Source organism: Hetaerina americana, unplaced genomic scaffold (assembly GCF_022747635.1).
Source record: "Hetaerina americana unplaced genomic scaffold, ioHetAmer1.1.p SCAF_7, whole genome shotgun sequence".
Taxonomy (NCBI): Eukaryota; Metazoa; Arthropoda; class Insecta; order Odonata; family Calopterygidae; genus Hetaerina; species Hetaerina americana.
In genome coordinates, this window is record NW_027287316.1 from 37,706,164 (window position 1) to 37,730,974 (window position 24,811).

General features: G+C 35.6%; 2 protein-coding genes across 3 annotated transcripts; both read right to left on the reverse strand.

The window, feature by feature from the left end:
* Window positions 1–241: 241 nt before the first annotated feature.
* Rab8 (RAS oncogene family member Rab8) lies at window positions 242–16,647 on the reverse strand. Of its 2 annotated transcripts, XM_071595797.1 has the most exons (6): window positions 16,501–16,647; window positions 16,159–16,219; window positions 14,723–14,927; window positions 10,880–11,020; window positions 5,632–5,665; window positions 242–351 (listed from the first exon to the last, which is right to left on the reverse strand). In XM_071595797.1, the coding sequence occupies exons 1-6, from the start codon at window positions 16,622–16,624 to the stop codon at window positions 242–244; spliced, it is 675 nt and encodes a 224-aa protein (XP_071451898.1). In that variant the 5' UTR covers window positions 16,625–16,647. The 2 variants fall into 2 exon arrangements, with proteins under 2 accessions (XP_071451898.1, XP_071451899.1); XM_071595798.1 differs by lacking the exon at window positions 5,632–5,665 and having other exon boundaries at window positions 244–351.
* A 289-nt stretch (window positions 16,648–16,936) lies between these two features.
* Window positions 16,937–24,545, reverse strand: RpL4 (ribosomal protein L4). The gene is made up of 8 exons (XM_071595008.1): window positions 24,420–24,545; window positions 23,913–24,090; window positions 23,299–23,544; window positions 22,704–22,828; window positions 21,598–21,696; window positions 21,179–21,450; window positions 20,840–20,999; window positions 16,937–17,313 (listed from the first exon to the last, which is right to left on the reverse strand). Exons 1-8 carry the CDS (start codon window positions 24,420–24,422, stop codon window positions 17,017–17,019), a joined length of 1,380 nt encoding a protein of 459 aa, XP_071451109.1. The 5' UTR covers window positions 24,423–24,545; the 3' UTR covers window positions 16,937–17,016.
* Between the last annotated feature and the right edge of the window lie 266 nt (window positions 24,546–24,811).

Consider the following 24,811-nt stretch of genomic DNA (forward strand, 5'->3'; position numbering starts at 1 on the left):
AACCCCTGTCACAAGCATCCCCGACCCAAGCTGTGCTAACTGACCAATAGCCTCTGCAATACACAAAACCCACCACCAAATCTCACATAACAGAGTGCCTCCATCTGTCCACCCCTGGCTGGCCCCATCACCCCCTCCACCAGTGCTGTGCCCTTCTTCGCAGGGTGCTGCAGGGATGCACTGCATGAGATGGAAAAACATGCTTGCAGGGGTAATGAGGGTACCCTGTTCTTTAGGCTCCCTACGCTGTTGTCAGAGGAGGGAACACCTCGCCAACCAACTCGTAGGTTTGCGCTGGGGTTCCGTAGCTTTTAATTGGTAGCCTCCTTTTGTTCCTGGGTTGCTGGCCTCCTGCAAAAGCACCATAGTTGGGCATTAAGTGATAACATCAAGGATCTAGGATTGATTCATGGTCAAGGCAAATTATATTTATGCTGAAAATCTATCACAATCTTGAGCACCAACATCAGGCATGTACATTACAATCAAGGGTCTGTAAATGAAATGCACATGCATCATCACATTCCATTTAAAGAACCTTCACTGAATGTAAGTGAATTTGATACTAAAAAAATAAATGGGCTAAGCAATGACTAATTTATCTTAAAATTATACCATCAATTCCGATGGATTTTTTAAAGATTTACTACTTGGCCTCAGCATTTAAGACATAGGTAAATGCTATAAGATTGAGAATGAGTGATGATGCATTAATGAAATAATGCAATTCACAAATTAATGCCTACCTTTTAAGTAGATCAATTTAGAACAGCAATAATTCATCAGAAGATTGCATTGATTCACTTTATGAAAAGTAGCTCATTGCAAAACAAACTGTAAGAATTACAGCTTTATAGCCACATGTTTAATTACCATGAATTTATTAGTACTTTATAAACAATATTTAGATAATTTCCAATTACCACAAAAAACAATCACTTTACCAGAGTACAGATGCAAATGATGTATTAGTTTGAAAATAGCCATTATGCAGACTCATGCTCAGGTTAATAGGAGATATTTTCATAGTGACTCGGATATTTTTTTTAACTTCTCTCAGTATATGGGATTCAAAAGATCAAATAATAATTGGAAGCAAATATTTGCGAGAGAAATAAAATGGTCCCAGAGCAAAAGAAAATCATTTCTGGACAACTTTACTGCTTAGAAAGAAAATTAAATATTTCATCTACATATACCATAAAAGACAAATATACAGACATCAGGGTAAAATTAAACAAAAAACTGTCATAATTACAAATATTTAGTAATTAAAACATTTGGGCTCTATGCTGCTCATGTAAAGCATTAAACACTTCCAAATTTGTGGGCAAGGTCAATAAGAAGCAGATCTAGAAAACCTCTGGATAGGGTGATGGCATTTTCAAATACGAACAAAAATAATTGTGTAACATTTTATCCTACAAAGAAAGTTGAAATTTTCAAAAGCAAGTCCAATTAGAACATAATTCCAATGAATTTTAGACTACAACACAAGCTATGTACAGCAGATTTCCCAAATACTATAGAAAAGCAGGAAGTTATGATAGGGATATATGTAACATTCATTTCAATTGCATCACAGTCAAATATATTCCCCAAGAGAGAGAGGGAATTCAGCCCACCCCTGATCTCAACGTAGTGCCCCCCAACAGAGGATAAAGCAAGGCAAGGGCTCCAAAAATATCAGAAATCCCTGAAAAAAATATTCAAATCAGCAGTTTCTCTGAAATGCATCTCAAAATGACCAGCTGAATAATTTCCTAATCGAATGAACCAAAAACTGATCTTTTTAGAACACCCAACACACCAATTTCCTCTGCGTTCTCTAGTATTCTAGAAGATTGAAAATCCTAGTGTTTTTCATGTCTGGAGACACCTAGTCTTTAACAGATACTGATAACTTTTTCATTTCCTTAATATTAAATTAAAAGATTTTTTTAAGTGTTTCTAAGAAAGGGCAGAGATTATTTGGAACTATATGCAATTATTTCTATTCGAAGATTACCAGCACCCAAAATTATTTAATTTTTTCACAAACAATGCTTGCTTCATTAAGTGTTAAAATCCATCTTCATTCATTTAGTAACCAAAATTACTCAAACCCATTGAATTTAATTAGTTTCAAATTTTAGCCTCCTTGATTCACAGAAATATGGCCATTCATTTATTTATATTTTTGGGTATTTATTTATTTAGCCTTAGTCTGAAAACAGCACTTTTTGGCATTGGACTATTAACACTGAGAACAATGGACACGATTATGAACACCTTAACTCTAGGTGGGGAATGAACTTAACTTATTCTAGCCATTTTCCATACAATTTAATGAAAATATCAGTAGATCAACTTGATGTAAATAAATTAAAAGATATGCTAGTGTTGGTGTAGTTTCAAAATCATTTTCAAGAAGCAACCAACATGCAACACAGGCAGAGAAAATATGGAATAAAAATTCTAAAACTTGCTTTTTCCTCTAAATGTTGGATCTCATCGAACACTTTATATTATTTCACAATTAATTCAAAATAACTATCGAATAAAGAAAACATAAATAAGAGAAAATTACAAAATGTGAACTCATTTAATTAGTAATATTAAAAAACATTCCCTAACCCTATTGTGAAAATATTTTATAATTTAGAAAAAGAAGTAACTGATAATAGTGAAAAATAATAATGTCACAAGTGATTATTTAAGCATATTTAAGGTTTCAGCAGATAAAACTGTTACATTTTCAAACTGAAAAACAAAACTACTCCCTCTAATAATAAACATATTATCAACATTATTAAATAAACCAGTATAAATTCCTTTTAATGATGAAATACAGTGATTAAAAATGTCTCTTTATGACAAATCAGAAAAATTATGCAATAGCCAAGCCTGACATTCACAATGAAACCGAAATGTGATAACAATAAGCAATCCCTGAGATAATAACATCTTTCAAAACCTCAAAGAGAAAATAATCTGTCAAAGACCACTCCAGACATCCAATAATAAACTTAAGGGAATAGAATGCCTGCTTTTATCCACTGCTACTTAAAAAAATCCATATTGTAGATAACCAAGTGAAATTACATCACCTTTTCCAAATATTACAAATTGGTAATTCAATCTTAATATCCTGAAATGTTAGGACAAAGTTGGGGACAGGAAAATTAGATAATATTAAGCGAAAGATGGAAAGAGGGAATAGAGATATTTTAGGTTTATGCAAGGTGAGACGGAAGGATAGCGGGGATTACTGGAGTGATAGTTATAGAAGAATATACAGCAGCTGGGACAAAAGCCATCAAGGGGTTGCCATATTATTGATTAAAGAGGAAGGAAGAAGCATAGTCAATATAGAACAAGCAACGGATAGAATATTACGAGTAGAGATAAAAGCAGAACCGACAACCTATCATTGTCCAGATATATAAGGTCTGTTCAAATAGTATTGCGAAGTTTGAATTTTCACAGGTTACATACATTTGATTTTTTTGTGGCATTATGTTGATATTTATGTCTCTCAATTATGCCGAAAAGTTCAGCCATTTTAAATGTTCAGTAAATTGTTGACAGCTGTTTTGTTTGGACATGTTTTGGCTTGTCTTCAATTTTTGCCAGTTCCAAAAAATGGATAAAAGAATCTGTATCAAATTTTGTATGAAAAATGAAATTAAGGGCATGGTCGAATTCTGAATGTTGACTGGGGCATATGGAGAAGCTACCCTGGACCGAAGCGATGTTAATCGGATGCACAAAATCTTCTCAGAGGGCCGAGAAAATGTGAACAACGAAGAGAATGCCAGGTGTCTGAGCACGTCGACAACGACATAAACATTGATGAAGTGAAAAAAATAGTAATGGCCAATTGTCAGATCACCACTAGAGAAGTTGTGGAGGACCTAAACATATCGACTGGCCCGAGCCATTCGATTTTTACCAATGACCTGGGTCGCCGCGAAATTCATACCTCAATTTGTGCTCAATTTTGACCAAAAACAGCAACGCATTAACGTTGCCAATGAGGTGCTGGACCCTGTCCGCGATGACCCAAATTTGCTCCACAGGGTCATAACTGGTGGCGAATCATGCTATGGTTTATGGTTATGACGTGGAAACTAAATCATCTCAATGGAAGCTGTAGCACGCACCAACACCGAAAAAAGCGTACCAAGATCAGTCAAATGTGAAAATTTTGCTTACAGTTTTCTTCAATTGCAGGGGCGTGGTGCATCATGAGTTCTTGCCACCGGGTAGAACGGTAAATCAGGAATATTATGTACAAGTTATGCACAATTTGCACGAAGCGATCCACCACAAACGCCCGGATTTGTGAAAGACCAAAAATTGGCTTTTGCACCATGACAACACCCCTGCTCACACATCGTTGCTTGTGTGCAAATTTTTGGCCAAAAACAACACACTAATGATACCGCAGCCACCATATTCTCCAGCGGCTTTTTCTTGTTCCCGAAACTGAAGAGGCCCATGAAAGGACGACGCTACATTACAATTGACCAGATAAAGACTGCATCAAAGGAGGAGCTGAACAAGATCACAAAAAATGATTTTTTGAAGTGCTTCGAGGATTGGAAGAAATGTTTGCACTAGTGTATAATATCTAATCGGGATTACTTTGAAGGGGACAAAATAGATATTCATGAATAAATAAATAATTTTTGAAAAAACACGAAGTCGCGATACTTATTGAACAGAACTTGTACATACCACCAAGCAATCATAAGGAGGAAGAAGTCAGTAGGATATGCGATCAGTTAGTGGGCATAATCGAGTGTGATCCTGCAGGGATACATTTGACAGTGATGGGGGATTGGAATGTGACGATAGGCAACAGAAGGGATAGTGATATGGTGGGGGACTACGATTGAGGAACAAGGAAACACCACGGGGAAAAAGCAACTGAGTTCTGTAGAAGGCAGGGGTTAGTTATCACAAAATGCAAAGGTATACATGGAAAATGCCAGGTGACTCAGAAAGGTATCAGTTAGATTGCCGAAGACTGTAATAGAGGGGAGAATGTTAGGCAAGTGAGAAAGGGGTAGGAACAGGATAGGGATGTTGGAAATAAGGAAGGAAGAACTCAGAGATGACGAGGGACCTGATGTAGAGTATGTTACTGGATTGTGTTCTGTTGGGAGTCACAAAATAGTTATTTGGTAGTTGTTCATTCAAAACCTACCTTAACTCGTAGATTACTTAATAATAACAATCCCAGCAAAATCTTAAATAGAACCCAAAAGCAAATACATGCATACAAAGGGCATCCCTGTTTCAAATTGAACAGTCACACAAAAGTTAAACTAAACCTCATGCATTTCAACGAAACTCAGGCTCTGCTTATAGCAAAATTGATACATTAAATAAATATAGAACTAAATGTAAATATATGGCTCAAAATAAGTATTATATCACAGAGAATACACCTTTATGCTAACCATATTTTCAATTTCCTGAATAATATGACTGTTATCACTTGAAAACACACAGAGGGTTAATTTTGCACCGAAAATATGGTAGACACAAATTAATGGATCAAAAAATAATGCACTGGTTCACATGCAACATTCAAAATAGACGTTTTGTAAGGATAATAATGATACAGACAACAAAAATCACCATGAAAAAAATTGATTTTCTTGTTCACACATTTCTAACTTAAAAGAAACCAAGAAATAAATCAGAAAAAGAAAAGTTGAAAGCAGAGACTTTTACCTTCTGCCGTCACCAGAGCCATGGAAGCATACAGAGAGAGAGAGAGAGAGGAGAAAAAAGAATAAGGAAAGGGTAAAGGGGACAAGAATGATAACATTAGTTCAACTCATTGCAAACACTGAAAGAAAATTATCACCATAAATCACTAAAAGATTTGAAATTTTTTAAATGCTAATTTCTAATATTTGCATTCATTAAAACGAACTAAACAAGGGTGGTTTGAAAAGTTCTCAGTCCACAGATAGCATCACTACTCACATGACCTCTTTTCTCTCATGTTTGCCAACTGTTAATAGATGCCGTGTGAAATTGCAAGTCATTCAATTCCGCAGTTTGTTGGAGTCAGTCATTTGAATTCGTTGTTGTGCATGTGTTATTAGATATGGAAAAAATTATGCACCATCCAGTGATAAAATTCTTCGTAAAAGAAGGTTTAATGCCGACCGAAATCATTTGCGGAATGTTAATGTGAACTCTTCTCCTTCAATTTCCACCTTTTAGAAAAGGGTAGCTGAGATTAAACTTGGCCATGAAATCCTCCAAGATGATCCATGTGAAGGACATCAAAAAAGCACACTGGAATTCATTTTAAAATACCCAATATAATTCTTGAAGATCGGCAATAAAGGGTTAGTGAGATTGTTAATTCTGTAGGGATATCAAAAGAACGAATGGTTTAAATTTTTCACAAGGAATTGGACATGACAAAGCTTTGCACAAGATGGGTGTCATGCATGCTCACTATGGATCAAAAATGTATTCGGACAACATTTTTCAAACAGTGATATGCTCTATGAAAAAAGTGATTTTCTATGCAAGTATGTGACAATGGATGAAACATGGATTCACTTTACCCATCAGAATCAAGACAACTATCCATGCAGAGGATTGAGGCCGGTTCTTCAGCTCCAAGGAAAGCAAAAATGGTGATCATTGGGAAAGGTCATGGCATCAGATTTTTGGGATTTAGGAATTCTGTTGACTGACTATCTTGAAGAAGGTTAAACAACAACTGGGAAGTACTATTCCCACGAAACTGGATGCAAAAATTTGGAATAGCAAATCAAGCTTGCAGATATAAAAAACCATTTTCCATCAGGACAATCTGCCATCAGCCCACAAAAGGGTCTTGGCAATGGAAAAATTGAGGGCTTTGCACTACGAAGAGCTGGAATATCCAGCCTATTCCTCATATTTGGCTCCCTTGGACTTCCACCTCTTCTGAAAACTCCTAAGTTTCCTGAATGCTAAATTTTTTCACCCAATCAAGAAGTGATTAAGGCTATAGGCGAGTATTTTGCAGTGCTTCTGGGACAACACCACGGAGATAAGAAAATGGCACTGAAACACCACTGAATGAAATGTATTAAAAATTCACGGTGAATAAGCTGAAAAATTATCCTTTTTTGAAAACATACTACCTTGATCAAAAATTTCCCGGAATTTATTCAGAAAATTAAAAATACAAGTTTATTCATCTAAATCTATATTGTCCCCTTCAAAGTAATCCCCATCGACTGCAACACACTTATGCCAGCGCTTGATCCAATCCTCGAAACATTTTTTATATTCGGTTTTCGGTATGTCCATCAGTGCTTCCTGCGATTTTTCCATTACTTCCTCTCGGCTGCTAAAACGCGTTCCCCGTAATGGTTTTTTAACTCGATTGAACAGAAAGAAGTCACAGGGAGCCAAATCAGGTGAATTCGGTGGCTGTTGGATGGTATTTGTTGCATTTTTCGTCAAAAAATTACGAATAATGATAGCACTGTGCGACGGTGCGTTATCATGGTGCAAAATCCACGAGTTTTCTGCCCACATTTCTGGTCTCTTTCGGCGAATTGCTTCACGCAAACGTCTCATAACGCCCAAATAATACTCTTTGTTTACTGTCTGGCAAAAATTCATGATGCACTACACCGTTGTAATCCATGAAAACCGTCAGCATTGCCTTCTTTTTTGACTGAAAACGACGTGGTTTTTTTGGTCTCGGCTCATTTGGTGAACGCCATTCACTTGCCTGATGTCTGGATTGCGTGTCGTACTCATAAACCCACGTCTCGTCTCCAGTAATGATCCTTTTGATGAATGTGGGATCGGATTCAGCCTCGCAAATCATGTCTTTTGCGACGTCAACACGGTCTCTTTTTTGCATGAAATTGAGGTCTTTTGGCTCTGCTACACGACGGAAACCCAAATCATTAACCACAATGTCTTGGGCGGATCCATAGGCAATGTTCAAGTCCTCCGCTATTTCTCTGATGGTTAATTTGCGGTTATTGACCAACATTTCTTTTACTTTATCAATTTTTTCACCGACTTTCGATGTCGATGGTCTGCCACTGCGTTCATCATCTTCGATTGACTCACGACCACTTCTGAACCGCTCGTGCCACTGGTAAACGACCGTTTTTTTTAGAGAATCGTTGCCGAAACACTTTTCCAACATTTCCAACGTCCGTGCGCCACTAAATCCGTTTTTTACGCAAAATTTAATACAAGTTCGTTGTTGCAAATTTAAATCCATTTCTGCAATTGTAAAAAATCGCCAACACACACAGAGATAGATGTACTCTTGGCTACGTAACTTTTGCAAATGTCAAGTTATGACACTAAGATTTAAAGGGAATATCAACAACAGATGTACCAATTTAACAAAAAAAAACAGAACTCAAATCGGAACGATGGGAGCGCCACACGGTGGTTATTCCGGGAACTTTTTGATCAAGGTAGTAAATTTTCATTTTCATCATCAGACCAAGAACTTTTCAGAACACACTTGTAAATACCTGAAACCTGAGGGTCAAAAAAAATCTTTAAACTACTTTCCCATCATGCCTCGATAATTTTTTATACATAAAAATGTCACATGTGGTAGTTGAAAGAGTTTAATGTACCAGACAGCTATGATGAATCAAGTTCTACTGAATGGTTTGTTTTGACCATGAAAGAAAGGTGATCAAAATTTAAAAAAAGCAGATCCAATTTTAAGCTGCAGAATTTTCACATTTAATATTGATTGATTTGCGTAATTCTCTAACAAAATTTACAATTCTCTTACATATATACTTATCAAGACAAGCTTTTAAACATCCAGCCAAATTCCTGCAATTAACAATAACTCTTAATAAACAAAGAGTTTAATACTTAAAAATCTATTTTACAATTAGTAAAGAATAAGAACAACTTCAGGGCCAGAATGGAACAGGATTACATTCCTTACACATACGAAAATAGATTATTTCAAATAAATACTAATAAAAACATTACAGCAAAGGAGGTTTTGCCAAATATGCGTTTGACTTCCAGAGCACACTAGGTTTACACAATAAATTGATTTAACACTGTTTAAATTTCATCAATACCTGTCAAAACTACAGGCCAATTTACATACCCCAGTTTCGTCTAAAAGAGATTTCGAAGACCGATAAATCTGTTGCATTTAATGGTCATGTGAACGTTTTAACTTGGAGAAAGGCTCCCTAGCCACCATTTCTTAAGTCAATGCCAATATATTTCTAGAGATTTCATGATTTTATACATGAGTTAAAAAAATTAAGGACGACCCACTACTAGAGATAAAAAATAAAATTCTGAAAACAATGAATAAGTCCAAAGAGACCATTTACTTTGTTGCTAATCATATTTTACAAAAAGAATTTTAACCCAGAGTATATATATATTCACTTGAGAGGGAATTTTTTATCTTTTTTGTCCTTTTTAAGAATTTATTTCCTGATGTAATTCATTCTTATAATTATTTGTATGGTTAGTCATGTAATGACATTCTTATTTTACCGAGTTCCTCACTGATAAAGAACATGTAATATATTATATCCAGAAACCATTAACTCTCTCCTACAGAGGTATGATAGGGCTAATAACACATTTTCATCATCATCGCCAAAGAGACCTCCTTTACGTTTAAGCAAGAGATTTAATCTTTTATTTAACCTTTGCTCTGTTTCCCTATATAGTTCCTCTAAAAATGTGGTTCTGCTACAGAGTTTTTCACAATGATTGTTCATAAATCTAGCTCCTCTGAGCTGTATGTGGCCTAATTCGGCAATCAATTCAACTTCATGAGTATCACATATACCAGCAGCATATTCTGAATGCAGCTTAACTTGCAAAAGATATAATTTATTTTTAACCTACTTGCACGTCACAATTTCCCCAAACTATCCTAATTTTTTGTTAGGTTCCCCACATATTCCCTGTACATGTTCCATCCATTACCATAGACACAATACAAGGACCAGCAATGACGTACACCAGCCATTTGTAGGAGCACACAATACTGCCCATGGGTCCAAAGCAATAGGCTTAAGGTTATCCAATATACTTCCCCATTAAATCAATTATGAAACAAAAGTACTAACTTTCCAGAAAAAGTTTTTCAACCTATTAAAAATTATTTGTTCTATTCTCAAAATGAATTTCTAGAATTGTCTATACACATCAATTCTGACTGAATCAAATAATATGTAAATATAGCAGTATAATGAAATGTATACATACAGGTATGTATGTATATACATAGTATTTTTTCTAAAATTTTTCACCCAGAAGACGATGATACAAGACAAACATTGAACAGAGAATATTAAATAGACAAGCTGACGAAATTAAGAATATATTCTATAAAAAGAAAAACATACATATTCCTACTGAAATTAATTATAATTTCAATATAATAGGAAGTCATAATTAGAAGTTGAGATGAGTTTTTTAACCTCTGTATCCCTTCGACAACATACTTGCTCAGTGAAAATGTAATTTTGTCACAAACAGCTAAGAAATAAGGAGATATAACAATGAATGAAACAAAGGAACACAAAAAATGAGGTCATTATTCCAAACAAGGACTATGGCTTGTTACATAAATGACCCTGCAGTTCCAGCATGTTTGAAAAGCTAATTGGACTAAGAATCTACTAAACATAAATTATGTAATAATAATTGAGTTTTGAGGAACTTATCACAGTGGTGTCATAAGATTTTATGTCCTACTTAACTCTCAACTTCAGAGGAGAGTATGATTAAAAAATTGAAATAATTTCCCATCATAGCCCCAAACATCAAATTCCAAATATATCTAGCTAATTTTAAGGTATTTATCAGGTATAAATAAAATAAAAGCAACACTTACCAATTTCTTTTCCATTTTAGTCTTAATGTCACGTGCAAGAGTGAAAAACGCTTCTTCTACATTGATTGAGGCCTTGGCTGATGTCTCCATAAACTTAATTCCATATTCTATTGCTAATTGTTCTCCTCTCTCTTTGAAAACCTACAAATATATTGCACATAAACGATAGTGAGTATAATTACATTCTGAGAATCAGAGAAAAAAGTACATACTAACATTGACTAATAAATTATTACAAAAAGACCGAGAAAGTAACATTTTTTGAACTGCTAAAAGAGATGCAGTCTTCAACAACACCAGATACCATTTAATAATGTTTTACTACAACAGCTCTAAACTCTTATTCTCACACTGGCTCGACACATTTGTAATAAGGTCACTAGTCATTTCCAGAGAAAATGGAAAACTTATAAAAAACCTAAAACAAAGGCTAGCAATGAACCCTTGAGTGTTTAAGAAAATCCATTAATTGGTTACAAATTTCTATTCATGAAGTCATCAAGGCTACTGTAAAAATGGAGTTTCTGGACTTCAACATTGAATATTAAATAATTTCAAAGCAAACTTCAGGGAATAAACTTAGCAATGGAAATTCGGCCATCCATTACCAATGGAAACCTCCCTCTACTGTTGGGAGTGATCATGCAGCTAAATGAGTAAAACATTTCATAAACAGAGTCCACATTCAACTATTATTCCCAAATGTTTACTGAGACAGCAGGAACACATGGTTAAGTGAAGGACAACAAAATCTATTATTTTCTAAATGCATTAACTGTGTTAATTCCTTGTGGGTCCTCCACCAGATCAAGGTCTCCATTTGTCTAATGCTCAACTCAGATATTGTCTTAAGGGATAGACACTGTCTTTCAACACACATCATTGATTGCTGTCTTTTCAAGTCAGCTCAATGTTTATTTTCTGACTGTCATTATTGTACCAATAATAATATATGAAGCAACAATGAAACAAACTCAACATGACCCTGAACCCTGCTGTAATATCAGCACTTTCCTTAGGACTCCTCTTCAAAATGGGGCTAAATTTGAGTAGTAACAAAAAATTCAACAGTAGCTTGTTTTTGGCTGTGCATGTACATGAGGCTCAAGCCAGGTGCCTTGCGATTGGTTGGCACAGAAGGGCAAGTTTAAGTTACCTCCTGTAATGCATTCTAGGACCTTTTCTGATGCTTTGATAAAGAAGCCATCCAAGTCTTACTAAGGTCCATTCATCTGGTGTCCCAACACACCATTGAGAGGACAAGACAAGCTTTGGCTAACAAATAGTTAAGGAGGCACTCTGAAATCGTTCCTTCTTTCTGAACAATCATGAGGTAACTGACCTGAGGTCATCATGTGGACAAAGCAACCAAAACTAAGACATGGCACTTGGGTTGTCTGTCTCTGTGTCATGCCCTGAAGACAAAGTCCGAACCACACATTGAAACATCAGCCAGAAATCAGATACCTTGATGCAGTGGAAGACCCATGGGAATTTATATATTTTTGAAAATATTGCTAAGAAATGACTCAAGAACTATATTTTGGTATTCATATACTCAATGATGCATAGTAAAAACCAACCTCTAGTGACTTAAGTCTTTTCCAAAGGAAGAGTCAAGTAAAATGAGGGAACTAAATGCTGCTGCCTTCCACTGAATGCCTCCTGCGCCAGATCAGATTATCCTTTGGATACACTGATAAAATGTTGGTTCCCGAAACCTACACTAAATCAACTACCCTTTTGTGTAGGAAATTCACACCATCATTCCTTTCTCTGTGATGCCTATGGCTTCCATGGAAGTTTTTGTTCCCAAAGAATCACATGACTTAACTGAAAATGGGGTTTCTAGAGCCAAATATGAGCCAATGCCTTCATTCCTTGAAAACAATACACATTGCCCATTAGACTTAACCACATCCCTCCACTCCCACAAGCTCAGTCCTATGCAATGACATGTTCAGTAATTTACATCAATTTATAAGATAATTTATGAACAATACAGCTATTTGTGTAGAATAGCTAGCATTATCAGGCAATGATTAGCATTAATATTATTATTCATATATCAATAGTGGCTCTATAATATAAAATAACTTCTCATTCCTATTGGACAGGCCATGAATGTGGCACAATTTTCTGTCCAATATCAATGAATTAACAGAACGATTGTCCACTAAGTGGACTTCCAACTACATTAACTGGTGTTTTACTTGAAAGACCTTGATTATACCGATACCTTTTACCATTACCTAAGGAGCATTGACATTTACACTTTTTTCCTCCATGAACACAAGTGGTAATGAGCAGAATTTTAAACAAAATGAAAAGAATAGCATTTCAAAAATTAGCATCTCTACAGTGGAATACTAAAAAATGTAACTGAGGATGAAGAGGACATTCATGGACAGCAGTTAGGGATCCACTTATGATCAAGGCCCATAAATTCAATTATCTTTAAATGAAAATAGAGAAGATAAAATTTGAGATGATTTCCACAAAGTATCGGCCTCAAGCCGATACTTTGTGGAAATCCATTTGTAAAGCATGAAGAAAGAGTCAAAGACTTCACATTCCACAGGAAAGAATTTATTATTGTTGACTGGTTTTGATCCCTACAGCATCATCCAGATGAGACATTTAAAGATAAAAAAGTTTAATTTCCTGCAGGCCTGATTCTGACATTTGACTTAAGATAATGGTGGTGAGATTTGAGCATTTTACATAGGCATTTCAGGAAGGTATGCATTCATTGGAATCCATTTCTCAAAATACATGGCCCTCTTCATTTAAGGCCTTAACAAATCTGTTTCAACACAACTACTTTGGTTCAAAATATTTCATATTTCTACATTTCCTTCATACTAAATTTATTTAAAATTTCTTATATTTTACATGTGGGTCACGGAAGTCCAGGGGTAGAGCATTGCACTACTAACTGGAGGGTCTTGGGTTCAATTCCCGGGCAAGTCTCTAGGCACCTGAAGCTCCACCCAAGCTATGTGGTTTTCGGATACCAGATCTTCCCGGGATACCATAATCGGCACAGGGAAAGGAACTGGCCCCCCTACCCTGATGAGTGAATTTCACACACCATATAGGGCTTAGTACTGGGGTGAACTCCACCATCACCTACCAAACCGACCTTCGGGTTGATTACTGTGTTTATGGTTTTGTATTTTACAGAGAAGCAAAATATATTGTAGTGATTAGGGATTGTTGTGTGTATTTTTGCCAGTTTGAAAAATTGAATAAAACCAACATTGGTAAGGGTTAGTTTTTGAAGGCAAATTGAAGAACTAATTGGTTAAATGTTATTACAGCATATAATGATGGTATTTTTACAATACATAAAAAAACTTATATCTTTGATGCAGATTAAACCTGGTAGAAGAACTACTACACTCAAATAATTTTATCGAACACCACAGAACGGTTTTACAGTAAAATTAGTTTCGAGGGCCTAGGGCTACCTGATCATTCAGAACTTAACTGGTTTCCATGGGATAACTATGATTATAACATTTAATGGTCGAAATTGCAACCAATATGTAGTCAATTGTCCTCGGGTATTTTCTTTGATATTACATGAATTTCAGGCATACACAGTGTTCACTTTTTAACATACCACACTTTACATTCCCTACAACTCTAAAGAGATATCAGAAAGAAAGTTTTTATCAAATTATTTATGCTAGCAAATTCAAATTTAACATCTTTGAAAAACTAGCAGCTGGAATGAAGAATCGTAGACAAACAGTGAACCTCATGCTGAGAAATTTTTCCATGCAATTTTTAATCGGAATTGAGAAGAACTCAAGCACAACATTTAGCAATACCAACCTGTCTCTTTTCATGCAGTTCACATTTGTTTCCCAATAACATCTTCTCAACATCAGATGCAGCATTCTCCTCTATATTTCTAATCCAATTCTTAATATTCTCAAACGATTTTTCATTTGTTACATCATAAACCAGCATTATACCCATGGCACCTCGATAATATGCAGTTGTGATCGTCCTAAACCGCTCCTGACCAGCTGTATCCCTGTTTAAAAATGGATAGGTTACAGTAAAAACTGATGAATAAAACATGTGATAAAACATGAACATAACAAAATACTCATCTAGCCAAGCACTATTTGTGGAGGGAATTGTATATCATGGAATAAACAAATTACACATAGAGGAAGGACAAGGAAGACACGGGAAGTTGATGGAAAAAATTCAAGATGGAGAATAGGGTTTAAGAGGTCATATAGAATAATGTTGGAGTTTGTAAAAAAAAATAGGACAATGGGAGCAAAGTGGTAATGTATGCAAGCATTATAGTTAACTATAATGTGAGTAGAACTACTAAGAAAGAAAGAAAGAAATCGGAAGATTTCACATCAAAAGTTGTTGAGTTATGGCTTGAAACGACTATATGCAATTTGCCCCAGTCCGATACACTATTTGCATTATAAATTAGTAGCTTACATTCCCCAATATAATGCAGGAATAAAATACATCCAAAATATATCCCTCAAGATTTAGTTAACGTAAAAACAGTAAAACCCTGATATCGCTTCCTTATAAAATTGTGAGAGACATTCAACTGGTGGTTATTTTCGCGTAGCCAGCAGCAACAACGTTGACTAGTTAGTTGCCCAACGTCAATTATGTCAACATATTTACATTTGCGTGAAATCATACGGTACAAACACTTCTTGGTTAATTAACGAACTGTAAGCAATACAATTATTCATAAAACGCAGTTTTCAAATTGGTGACAATTAATATTAGCAGGGAAAATTAAATAAAAATTATAATAAAACAAGGCATTGTGTCCTATTTCCCATAGCAGTGAAAGAATGAGCCATTACTCATTATAGATATAAATGAAGGCCATTTAGTTAAAAACTTTCAATAAAAACACTTTTTAACGTCAAGTACAAAACCAGAGATGTTTTAATTCGAAATAGCAATTTTAATCGCTGGCTGATTACATTGCAATTTGTTCACAATATCCATTGCCTTGTTTCGCAAAATTATAATTTCATATTAAATTGATGAACCCAAGGCAGGAAATAGGTAATTTACACGACTGTGACAATTCGACAATATTATGAATAAAAATATTAAACCAGTGTCGGCGAGGCAGTTACACATTTAACCACCTCTGAGGAGATATTTTGAGGAAATATGGTTTTTAGTTATGAAGTTCATTGTTACAACGTTTCTAGGGGTTCGGATGTTTACATATAAGATATTTATGACAAATCATGGTTCGAACTTACCAAATTTGAAGTTTAATTTTCTTCCCATCTAGTTCGATCGTCCTAATTTTAAAGTCAATTCCTGTAACATTTGAAACATCGGTTAATACAAAATTAACTATCGGTAGGCCTTGTGCACTCTACTTGACCTTTGAAGCACGACGATATTAATTAAAGATAGTACAATGTAAATGTGTGACAAAGAAGCTCGTGCATTACATACATGTTTTAACCATACGTTAATATTATAGTATTACCGTCTATTTCAGAGGGTGACACAGTACTTTTGAGAATATATCCAAAACCTTAATAAACCAATAAATTACAAAAACAAATAATGATAAAAAGTTTCCATTGACGTACCTATCGTAGAAATAAACGTAGTATTGAATGCATCTTCAGAAAATCTAAATAATACACACGTCTTCCCAACACCTGAATCACCAATTAATAATAGTTTAAATAAGTAATCATACGTCTTTGCCATCTTGTTGGCTCTCCTCTCTTGACTTCAACACCAAACCGGAAGTGATTCATAACGGATGTTTGATAAACCAAAATAAAAGCCAAGCGTTATGCGATAACGACTGTCGCAATGACGTTTCTAGTACAATAAGATACGAGAATTTCAATAGAATGACGCAAATATAATATTATCTCTATAATATTTCCATTTGAAGGCTAGTATCCACTGTAATTCAACGTACGCTCACTTCCACTACCAAACCCTAATTGTGATTCTGCAACGTAATGTAACCCTCTTGTACTACCTCATATTGGAACTAGGAAAATCACCAAATTTAAGGTTTCACTCCAGTTTTCAAGCCATTTTATTCGACAGAATAATCCAAAACAAATCATTTGATATCATACAGTGATTCATTTCTTGGCTGGTGATGGTGCAGCAGGCTGAGCGGATTTTGCTTCTGTTTTCGCTGGGGCACCGGCCGACTTCGGCTTATCCCCAACAGGTTTCTTGGGATCCTTGCCGGTTGCAGATTTCTTAGCTTTCATCGCTGCAGCATCTGCTTTCCCCTTGATCAGTTTTTCCTTCTTTGCTGTTACATCCTTCTTCGGCTTGGGCTTCTTTCCCTTAGCTAAACGTGCTGCCTTCTTCAGCTTCTTACGCGCTTCCAGCATTTTTGCTTCTCGCTGAATTCTCTTTGGCAGCGGAAGCTACAATAAATGAAAAGATTCAAAGATTCAGTTGGAATACAAAACATTTTGAAACACATTTTAACCCCAGCATATCATAAATGTAACATTTGAAGTGAATTACAAAAAGATTATCATTTAAATATTTGGAAGGTGATTGGGGGCGATCTCCATGGAATATCTTAATGGTGAATTTTTTTTACTAATGCCAATAACTTTGTTAGCACTACACTAAATACTCTGAAATCTGTAACACTACTATTAATACCCTAATTTCTTCCCAAAATCAGCCATCGTCAGAGTCATCATCCGTCATTATATGCATCGATTGTCTAACCAATTCCATGAATACTCCCTTTCAATCCTTCATCCCCGCAGGGGGAAATTCCTGCTACCTGCAACGTTGGGTCACATTTTGCCTTTTACAGTCTCTTCGGGGGGTTGAGTGTTTTCTGGTGCATGTTCATGTGGTAGTGATGTTTCACATTCTTGCTTGTTGTGTCCTAGCTTGCATGGTTGTAGGATGGCTGTCATGCTGCATCCTGGGGTGCAGTTTTTTGTTGTTTTGCGGTATGTGTTTGCATGAGTGTTGGATGAAGGGATTTTTGCATGAGAGTGTGCGCTGCTGTGGGTGTAATTTTCCACGTTGTTGCTTCGCATGTGGTATTGTTCCTTTTTACGGTTGGTGACCTAACACCCCCTGCTACAAGCCCTTGCGGCAGCTTGCGGGGTATTATGTAGATGTAGACGAATATGCATAACTACTATTACCCCCCTATTGGAGATGGTTTTCAGTTTTGGCAAAGTTGTCTCATGAAGATCACCATTTGAAACAATTCAGTACTGCTAGCAATACAGGTCTTTCTAGGTATTTACCCCCACTTCAACTGTTTTATTGATTGAACCCTTCTACCATCACACAAGATTTCCTCACTATCTGTACACAAAGCAGCACTATTCTCAAAAACAGTTTGCATTTCTAGTTCAGCAGAAAAAATTTCAAATGTACCCGAAAACCAGCTACTACTGCAAAGTTTGTCAAAATTTATCTTTCAATTGTGACCAACAAAATGCCCCATTAGGAAATTGGTTTATTCACAAGATGCATAGAAAGATGTCCCTCAAATGCCGAAGAGTCAAGTCCGTGTTAGGATAGTGTAGCAGCATAATTGGTTGATAATTAATGCACAATGCAGGCTACCTACAAATTTGGGTTTTATTATTTCATTGTTCTAAATACATAGTATGGATTTAGAGATATCAAAAATGCATAACAGCAGCCAGTTGCTTTAACATCCTTTAGGGTTCTATAAAATATAATCCGCACCTATTTGAACTGATTGGCGTCAGCTATATTGAGTTAGTAACTGGCCAATAATGCGTGAGGAATTGCACCAGAGTGGTAGACTAATAATTATGTTGAAAAATAATATTTTTTTATAATTGTTAATGGTTTTCAAAACTAAGCCAACTTTTAACGTAATGTCATTGATCATTTTCTTTGCAGTTTGGCATTTGAATATTTTTGGAATTTATTCTAATACTGACAGTATGAAAAAATAAGGTAATTCATTTGTGGGAAATCATAATGAGAATTGGAAAAGGCTAACTAAATAAGTAGAAAACTTAGTTTTTACATGTATAACTTAATTGCTTCAAGTGAGGATAATGCAGCAAATATTTTTAAACCTCTTGTCAGTGTTATAATTTTTAACTTTTCCTGGCAATAAACGTTTTTTTCAGATTCTGCTAACTTCGAGCTTTTGCTATGGTTTCCATGATTTGTTTATATGCCACCGAACTTTATTTCAATAACACGATGGGACCATTATAGCTCAAACAGAGATTAAGGTTACAATTCAGGACATCTGCCAGAGTTTGGCAGCAGAGATCAGCAGCCAGGTGAGATGATAAAAACAATCTGCATCTCCTAGCCTCTTACTGAGATGAAAGAGGATTGCACCAGTATGATACAAAAAATTGAGAGCTCCCATTAGAGTAAACGGGTACAATTGTAAAATCTGGAGATAAATCTGAAGAGGATATATATAGAGATGAAGTCTGAATTTTTCATAGAAAGGAGATTAAAAGAATTGCTATTAAACCTCCCTCTCAACAAAAATCTTGCTGGGTAATTTGATGCAAAAATTTGGTAGACACTAACAAACACCATCATTATGTTCTTTATCTCAATCCCCATCCAAGTTTGCCAATTGTGTACTCCAAAATATAAGAGAATAATACATTAACTGAAGCTAGGCAAGGATAAGAAATTTCTCATTATTTTACTTAAAAACTGCACTGCTCACATTTTGATTATATTATACCACACCACACATTTTACTCTTGTGGAACCATTTAAATGTGGCTAGCAAGTGACAAATTGATGGACCTAATAGGGTGGTATAAATTAAATAAAATTATTGAAAGTACATTCATTCCGTTGAAGTTTTTGCATACACCAAGATGAAAAAGATTTAATGAACATTGTGATATCCAGACTGAAGTTACCAATACAACTACCCATCAAAGTCAGCACGACTGAACATTTAGTGATCACAGTACATTCCATCAAGCATTTCCATTATCATTTTGTTGTTAAATTGTCAAAATTATAATATTTAATTATACATTTAGTGGTTTTCAAGAATATAAATTGAATTACACCATCCTGCACTGAATGGTTGAGGCCTTAACTTTGTAGAATTCCATTATTAACTTAGGAGAAAAAAAACACAATTTTATCTTTGCTTTTCTACCGAATAGACTTTACTCGTCGACTAGTTTCGTTTACACAATAAACATCATCAGGACTAGTACTGATGATGTTTATTGTGTAAACGAAACTAGTCGACGAGTAAAGTCTATTCGGTAGAAAAGCAAAGATAAAATTGTGTTTTTTTTCTCCTAAGTTACACCATCCTCCTCAGGTCATTGACTACTCAACATGCTATTTCATTATGAAAAAGGAATGCTGGAGCTACATGAAAATGTTATCAACACATTTTTAAGTGTTCAAATGAAAACGTCTCAGGAAGCAACAGAGTATTGTGAGCCTATCAGTACCAAATAGATGTACTTTAAACTGAGTACAAGGGATACCCATTCAATAAAGTAAACTCACCATTTTAATACTAGTTCTTCCTAAAATGAATGGATTAAAGCAGGCATAATTATGTTTTCTACATTGAATATAGGTCTCTTGAACATCAGAACTCACGAAAGTCTATCTGCATTTGGAACTGCAATATCCCAAGCAATGAATGGCCTTAAGCATTACTTTTAAATCACTAACAAGGATTAAATTACAATTAGAAAGCAGGCATTCATGTACTAACCCCATGATACTGAATAAGAATTGATGAAATAAATTCAAAAATAGTCAGCAGTCGAAGGAATTAATACTAAAAAAACATCCTTCTAAACTCATCAGATACCATTTTCAGATCACAGTCGTTCATAACCCAATGCTCTGAATAAAGGTGTTATCATCATGTAAGAATATGATGTTGCATCTTTAGACCAGAACCATCGCAACCTTACTCACCCCTCTCTTCTTTGCAAGTTCAATCTCACGCAAGTCATCCCTCCTCCTGGCTGTGAGAATGGCTTGGCGTTTCAACACAGCATCATAAGGATTGAGACGCAGCATTGCACGCGTGTTACGCAGGGGATTCAGCTTACGTACTCTTCTCTCAATCTTCATCCTGAAGGAAATTAAGCAATTATGTTTACAAGGACACCCTAAGAACCTTATAAAAGAATATTGACTATTTGTAAATCAGCAAGATATTATTATCATAGTGTAATCAACAACACAGACCAAAATGATATTCATCACAAAACCCATCTAAATGTGAATCCAAAAAAAATCCGAAACACTCACTTTGGTGCCCTCATGACCTTCCTAATATCCTCAGACTTAAGAAGTCGTGAAAGGTCAGTGTTGGACATCTTGGGCATGGGTAGATTGTATCCCTTCTTCATCGAGGAACCTTCACGCCAAGTTCCATAGATTTTATCAAGCTTTGCAAAAGCACCCTGCGTCCAAATAACAAAACGCCCAACATGGCCACCAGGGGCCAACTTAAGGAGGTTCAACTTGTGAACTGGGACCATATCAATGCCAGGGATGTTACGGAATGCTCTCACTAAGCCCTGTGAAAAATAATGACAGTAGGAAAAATGCATTGGAAATGAATCAGAATAAATAAAGGTAACACAAACCTCAGAGAGTACCTTTCAGAAATGACATTATACCCATCTGATATTACAAAAACATGAACCATTCATTAAAGTAATTACCTGGTTCTTGTGGTAAACAATTAGGGGACCCTTCCTCTGAATGCGCCTGCGGTTCCGCATTTTTCCCTTACCAGCACGGAAGCGGCGCGACTTGTACACCTGAAATAGCAAAAAATGCTTGATTGAATAATATCTATTGAAACCAGGTCTTACACTAATGCCAAAATTGATACAAATCAACTGTTAGGTATAGGATGCATCAATTGGCCAACATTTAATTGCTACTCTAGAATTGCCTTGCTTGATATTTCATAGCCCAGGAACCTAACATAAGGTATCCTCTTATGCCAACTACAGCAGCACATAGAATAATTTAAATTCAACATTACCAGATAATACATGATCATAGATTAAAACATCCAAAATCCAAAACAAGGCCAAAGGAAATATTTGAAAATCTTTAATTTGATTATGCTATCAAGATGTAATTGTGTAGTGTCTTTTATTGCAATCGACCACCTTCAAGAATGAAAACTAACCCCCTTCCACACCAACATTATCAGTTAAGTAACAAGTATTTCAACTAATACACAAAAACATATTTATAAAATTTCCCACAGCAACAGTTTACTTTCCTAAAAGTATATTTTCTACAGATCAAATTCCTCTCCCAACAGTTTTCACTTATCCCTTAGTGAATCAACTCATCTCTCATCTAAGATATAAGGCAAATATTTCCATAATATCTTTCATATTTGACATTTCCACAATTTTTATTATTCCCTAGAAGAGGCCAAATCACATCTTTAATTATAAAATCTCGTGGGACTAAACTAATCGATATTATTATGGAAAAGAGCTTTTTCAGATCGTATAAAACTCGGGCACTAAATAGCTGTTCAAATTGACTCATATTTTATATCAAATTTTTAAGCAATTCGCACGTACATCCTGGAATATGCACGAAAAATGCTTAAAATATTACAGCATAAACCCTAAGAACTTTTAGAAACAGTTCTTAGGGCTTATGCTATAAAATTACTCTTAAGAGATACTGACAATTCGGCATGACATAATGCATCCACTACGTTGAGAAATCTGCAAATGCGATATAAATGCAGCAATCACGCACGACTTATCCATATAATACACATAATCGAACTAACCTTCTCAATATCATTCCAAGCCTTAATTCGGCGAAGGAAGACTGTAGCTTGCTTGGTTTTGGTGTATTCCTGGATGCTATCAGATACAACGAGAGGGAATTCTGGTACATCTTGGATCATGTGACCTGTAATCCCAACAGAAGTAATGAATTAACTGAATTACACTTATTTGGTTGGAACAAGGGGTTTTGGTATAAGTAATTGCATCATACGTATGTTACTTTCATGTCATATTCAACAACACAGACCAATTTTAAAAAATCATGTGCATTAACTACCAAAGATTCATTAAATATATTGGATCATTTCCTTGAAATAACTCTTATGGTCAAACTGGCGGGGTCACTTACTTTGAAATACACACCCCATTATGCATGTGTAAAAAGTAAAATAGCCAAATCAGTCGTTAAAATAAGGAAGCTATTTAAACATCAGTAACAAGTAGTTAGGAGCAAAAACATTCGCATTAACAAGTATGAATCTAAACGAGGGGAATATTAGCTTAACTTAATCAACTACTACTTCAGAGTGACTTTAATATTTTAATTCAACAGTCATCTTGAATTTTAAATTTTCCTAAGAATACGACACCCACCTTTCGACATAACGAGGGCTGGAACGCCAGAGGCTGCTATGGCTGACACCATTGCATAACGTCTCTGGTTTATGTTAATTTTCCTATGCCAACGGCGCCAAGTCTTAGTAGGAGCGAACATACGCCCACCACGGCACATATTTCCGAACGCTCCTTGACCGGACCGATGAGTACCGCCACCTCTTACCCTAGGTATACGAGCAACAGCACGACCGGTACCCCAAGACTCAGCACTTGTTTGGTGACCTGTATAATAGATATTAAAAGTGGGCATAAATAATAGCCGGTGGTCCGACTGGTCCTCGGGGCGAATCGTGGTAAATTATTTTCAATGTCATGGCCCAGGTCCTATGCATTATACATATGAGAAGATGATGAACATGCTAAATCACCTTCCTCACCACTACATGTCCACAAGAAAATCAAAATCCTGTTACGTGATGCCAAAAAATGCTTGCCAAAATTGTTTTGACAAATTAATGACATCATTTGTTACTCTGGCACTCCACAGGATCACAGTAACTACAAGAGTTAATGTGAGGACATTGGTGCCTTATGTCAATTACGCACAAAATTTGGCGTTATTAACTGTAAAATAACTTCCTCGACCTTACCTGCATCTTTATTAACTGCATATGGTTGTCTATGATTCTTAGCCATATTCATATGGACAAAATTAACTACATCCGGCCGAATTGGCGCCTTAAACACCATCGGCAGGGCAACAGTTGTGTCAGTTACCGCATTTTTTTCGCTGTACACGCAGACCAGCGGCCGCGCTGCAGACAAAGACTACAAAAAATAGTTTTTCCCCACGTCAGTAAATTACAACTACAACTTTAAGTGCAACGTAAAACTAAAAATATTCACAATATTCCATGCATATATACTTTTCAGGTACTTATTCAAATCATTATAATCATCTTGGAGATGAAATACTCCGACATTAACAACTACAAGCAAATACATTTTGACACCGCTGTGTAAGTCGTGCACGTGGTGTAATATAATTAACTAACGCCATTTATAACTCTCTCGATAAGATGTAGTTATTTCAACATTGTCAACTAATAACACGCATTTAAATAATTTAAAATGGGTGAGTGCGTATAATAACTTACCATTTTCACCGATTTTCTACCACTGCACTGGCGGTTTCATGAAACTGGAGGTTACGTTTAACCTCAAAAGAACGTGGCAGAGATACTAAATCCCAGAATGCAGCACGGGATAGGCAACTTAAAATATTCCACAAATACACAAACTTTTATCCTATTGCAGCTAAACGATTCATAAGATAAAAAATATTTCAAATTACTATTGTAACAACTTTATATAGTGAATTCATCAGAAATATGGAGTTGGATGATTAAAAACAATTAAAATACTTTGAAAATTTATTATGTTGGATAAAGCGGTTGGGGTTCACACGGCTTAAAACAAGGAAAGAGGGTTGATTCGTCAGTCAACTGTTCAACTGATTAGGATCATTGAAGAGCTTGCTAAGCGAGAA

Bases quoted from the DNA above. Each gene is read 5' to 3' on its own strand.
- Rab8 (XM_071595797.1), bottom strand. From the start codon at position 16,624: ATGGCAAAGACGTATGATTACTTATTTAAACTATTATTAATTGGTGAT. The intron at 16,220-16,500 runs GTACGTCAATGG...CAAATGTTACAG, and splicing joins TACGTTTATTTCTACGATAG to GAATTGACTTTAAAATTAGG. The intron at 352-5,631 runs GTGATTTTTGTT...GTGCTTTTGCAG, and splicing joins GAAAATCAATTTTTTTCATG to GAGGCCAGCAACCCAGGAAC.
- RpL4 (XM_071595008.1), bottom strand. The intron at 21,697-22,703 runs GTTAGTTCGATT...TTGCTATTTCAG, and splicing joins CTTGGAATGATATTGAGAAG to GTGTACAAGTCGCGCCGCTT. The intron at 21,000-21,178 runs GTGAGTGTTTCG...AATTTCCTTCAG, and splicing joins AAGGTCATGAGGGCACCAAA to GATGAAGATTGAGAGAAGAG.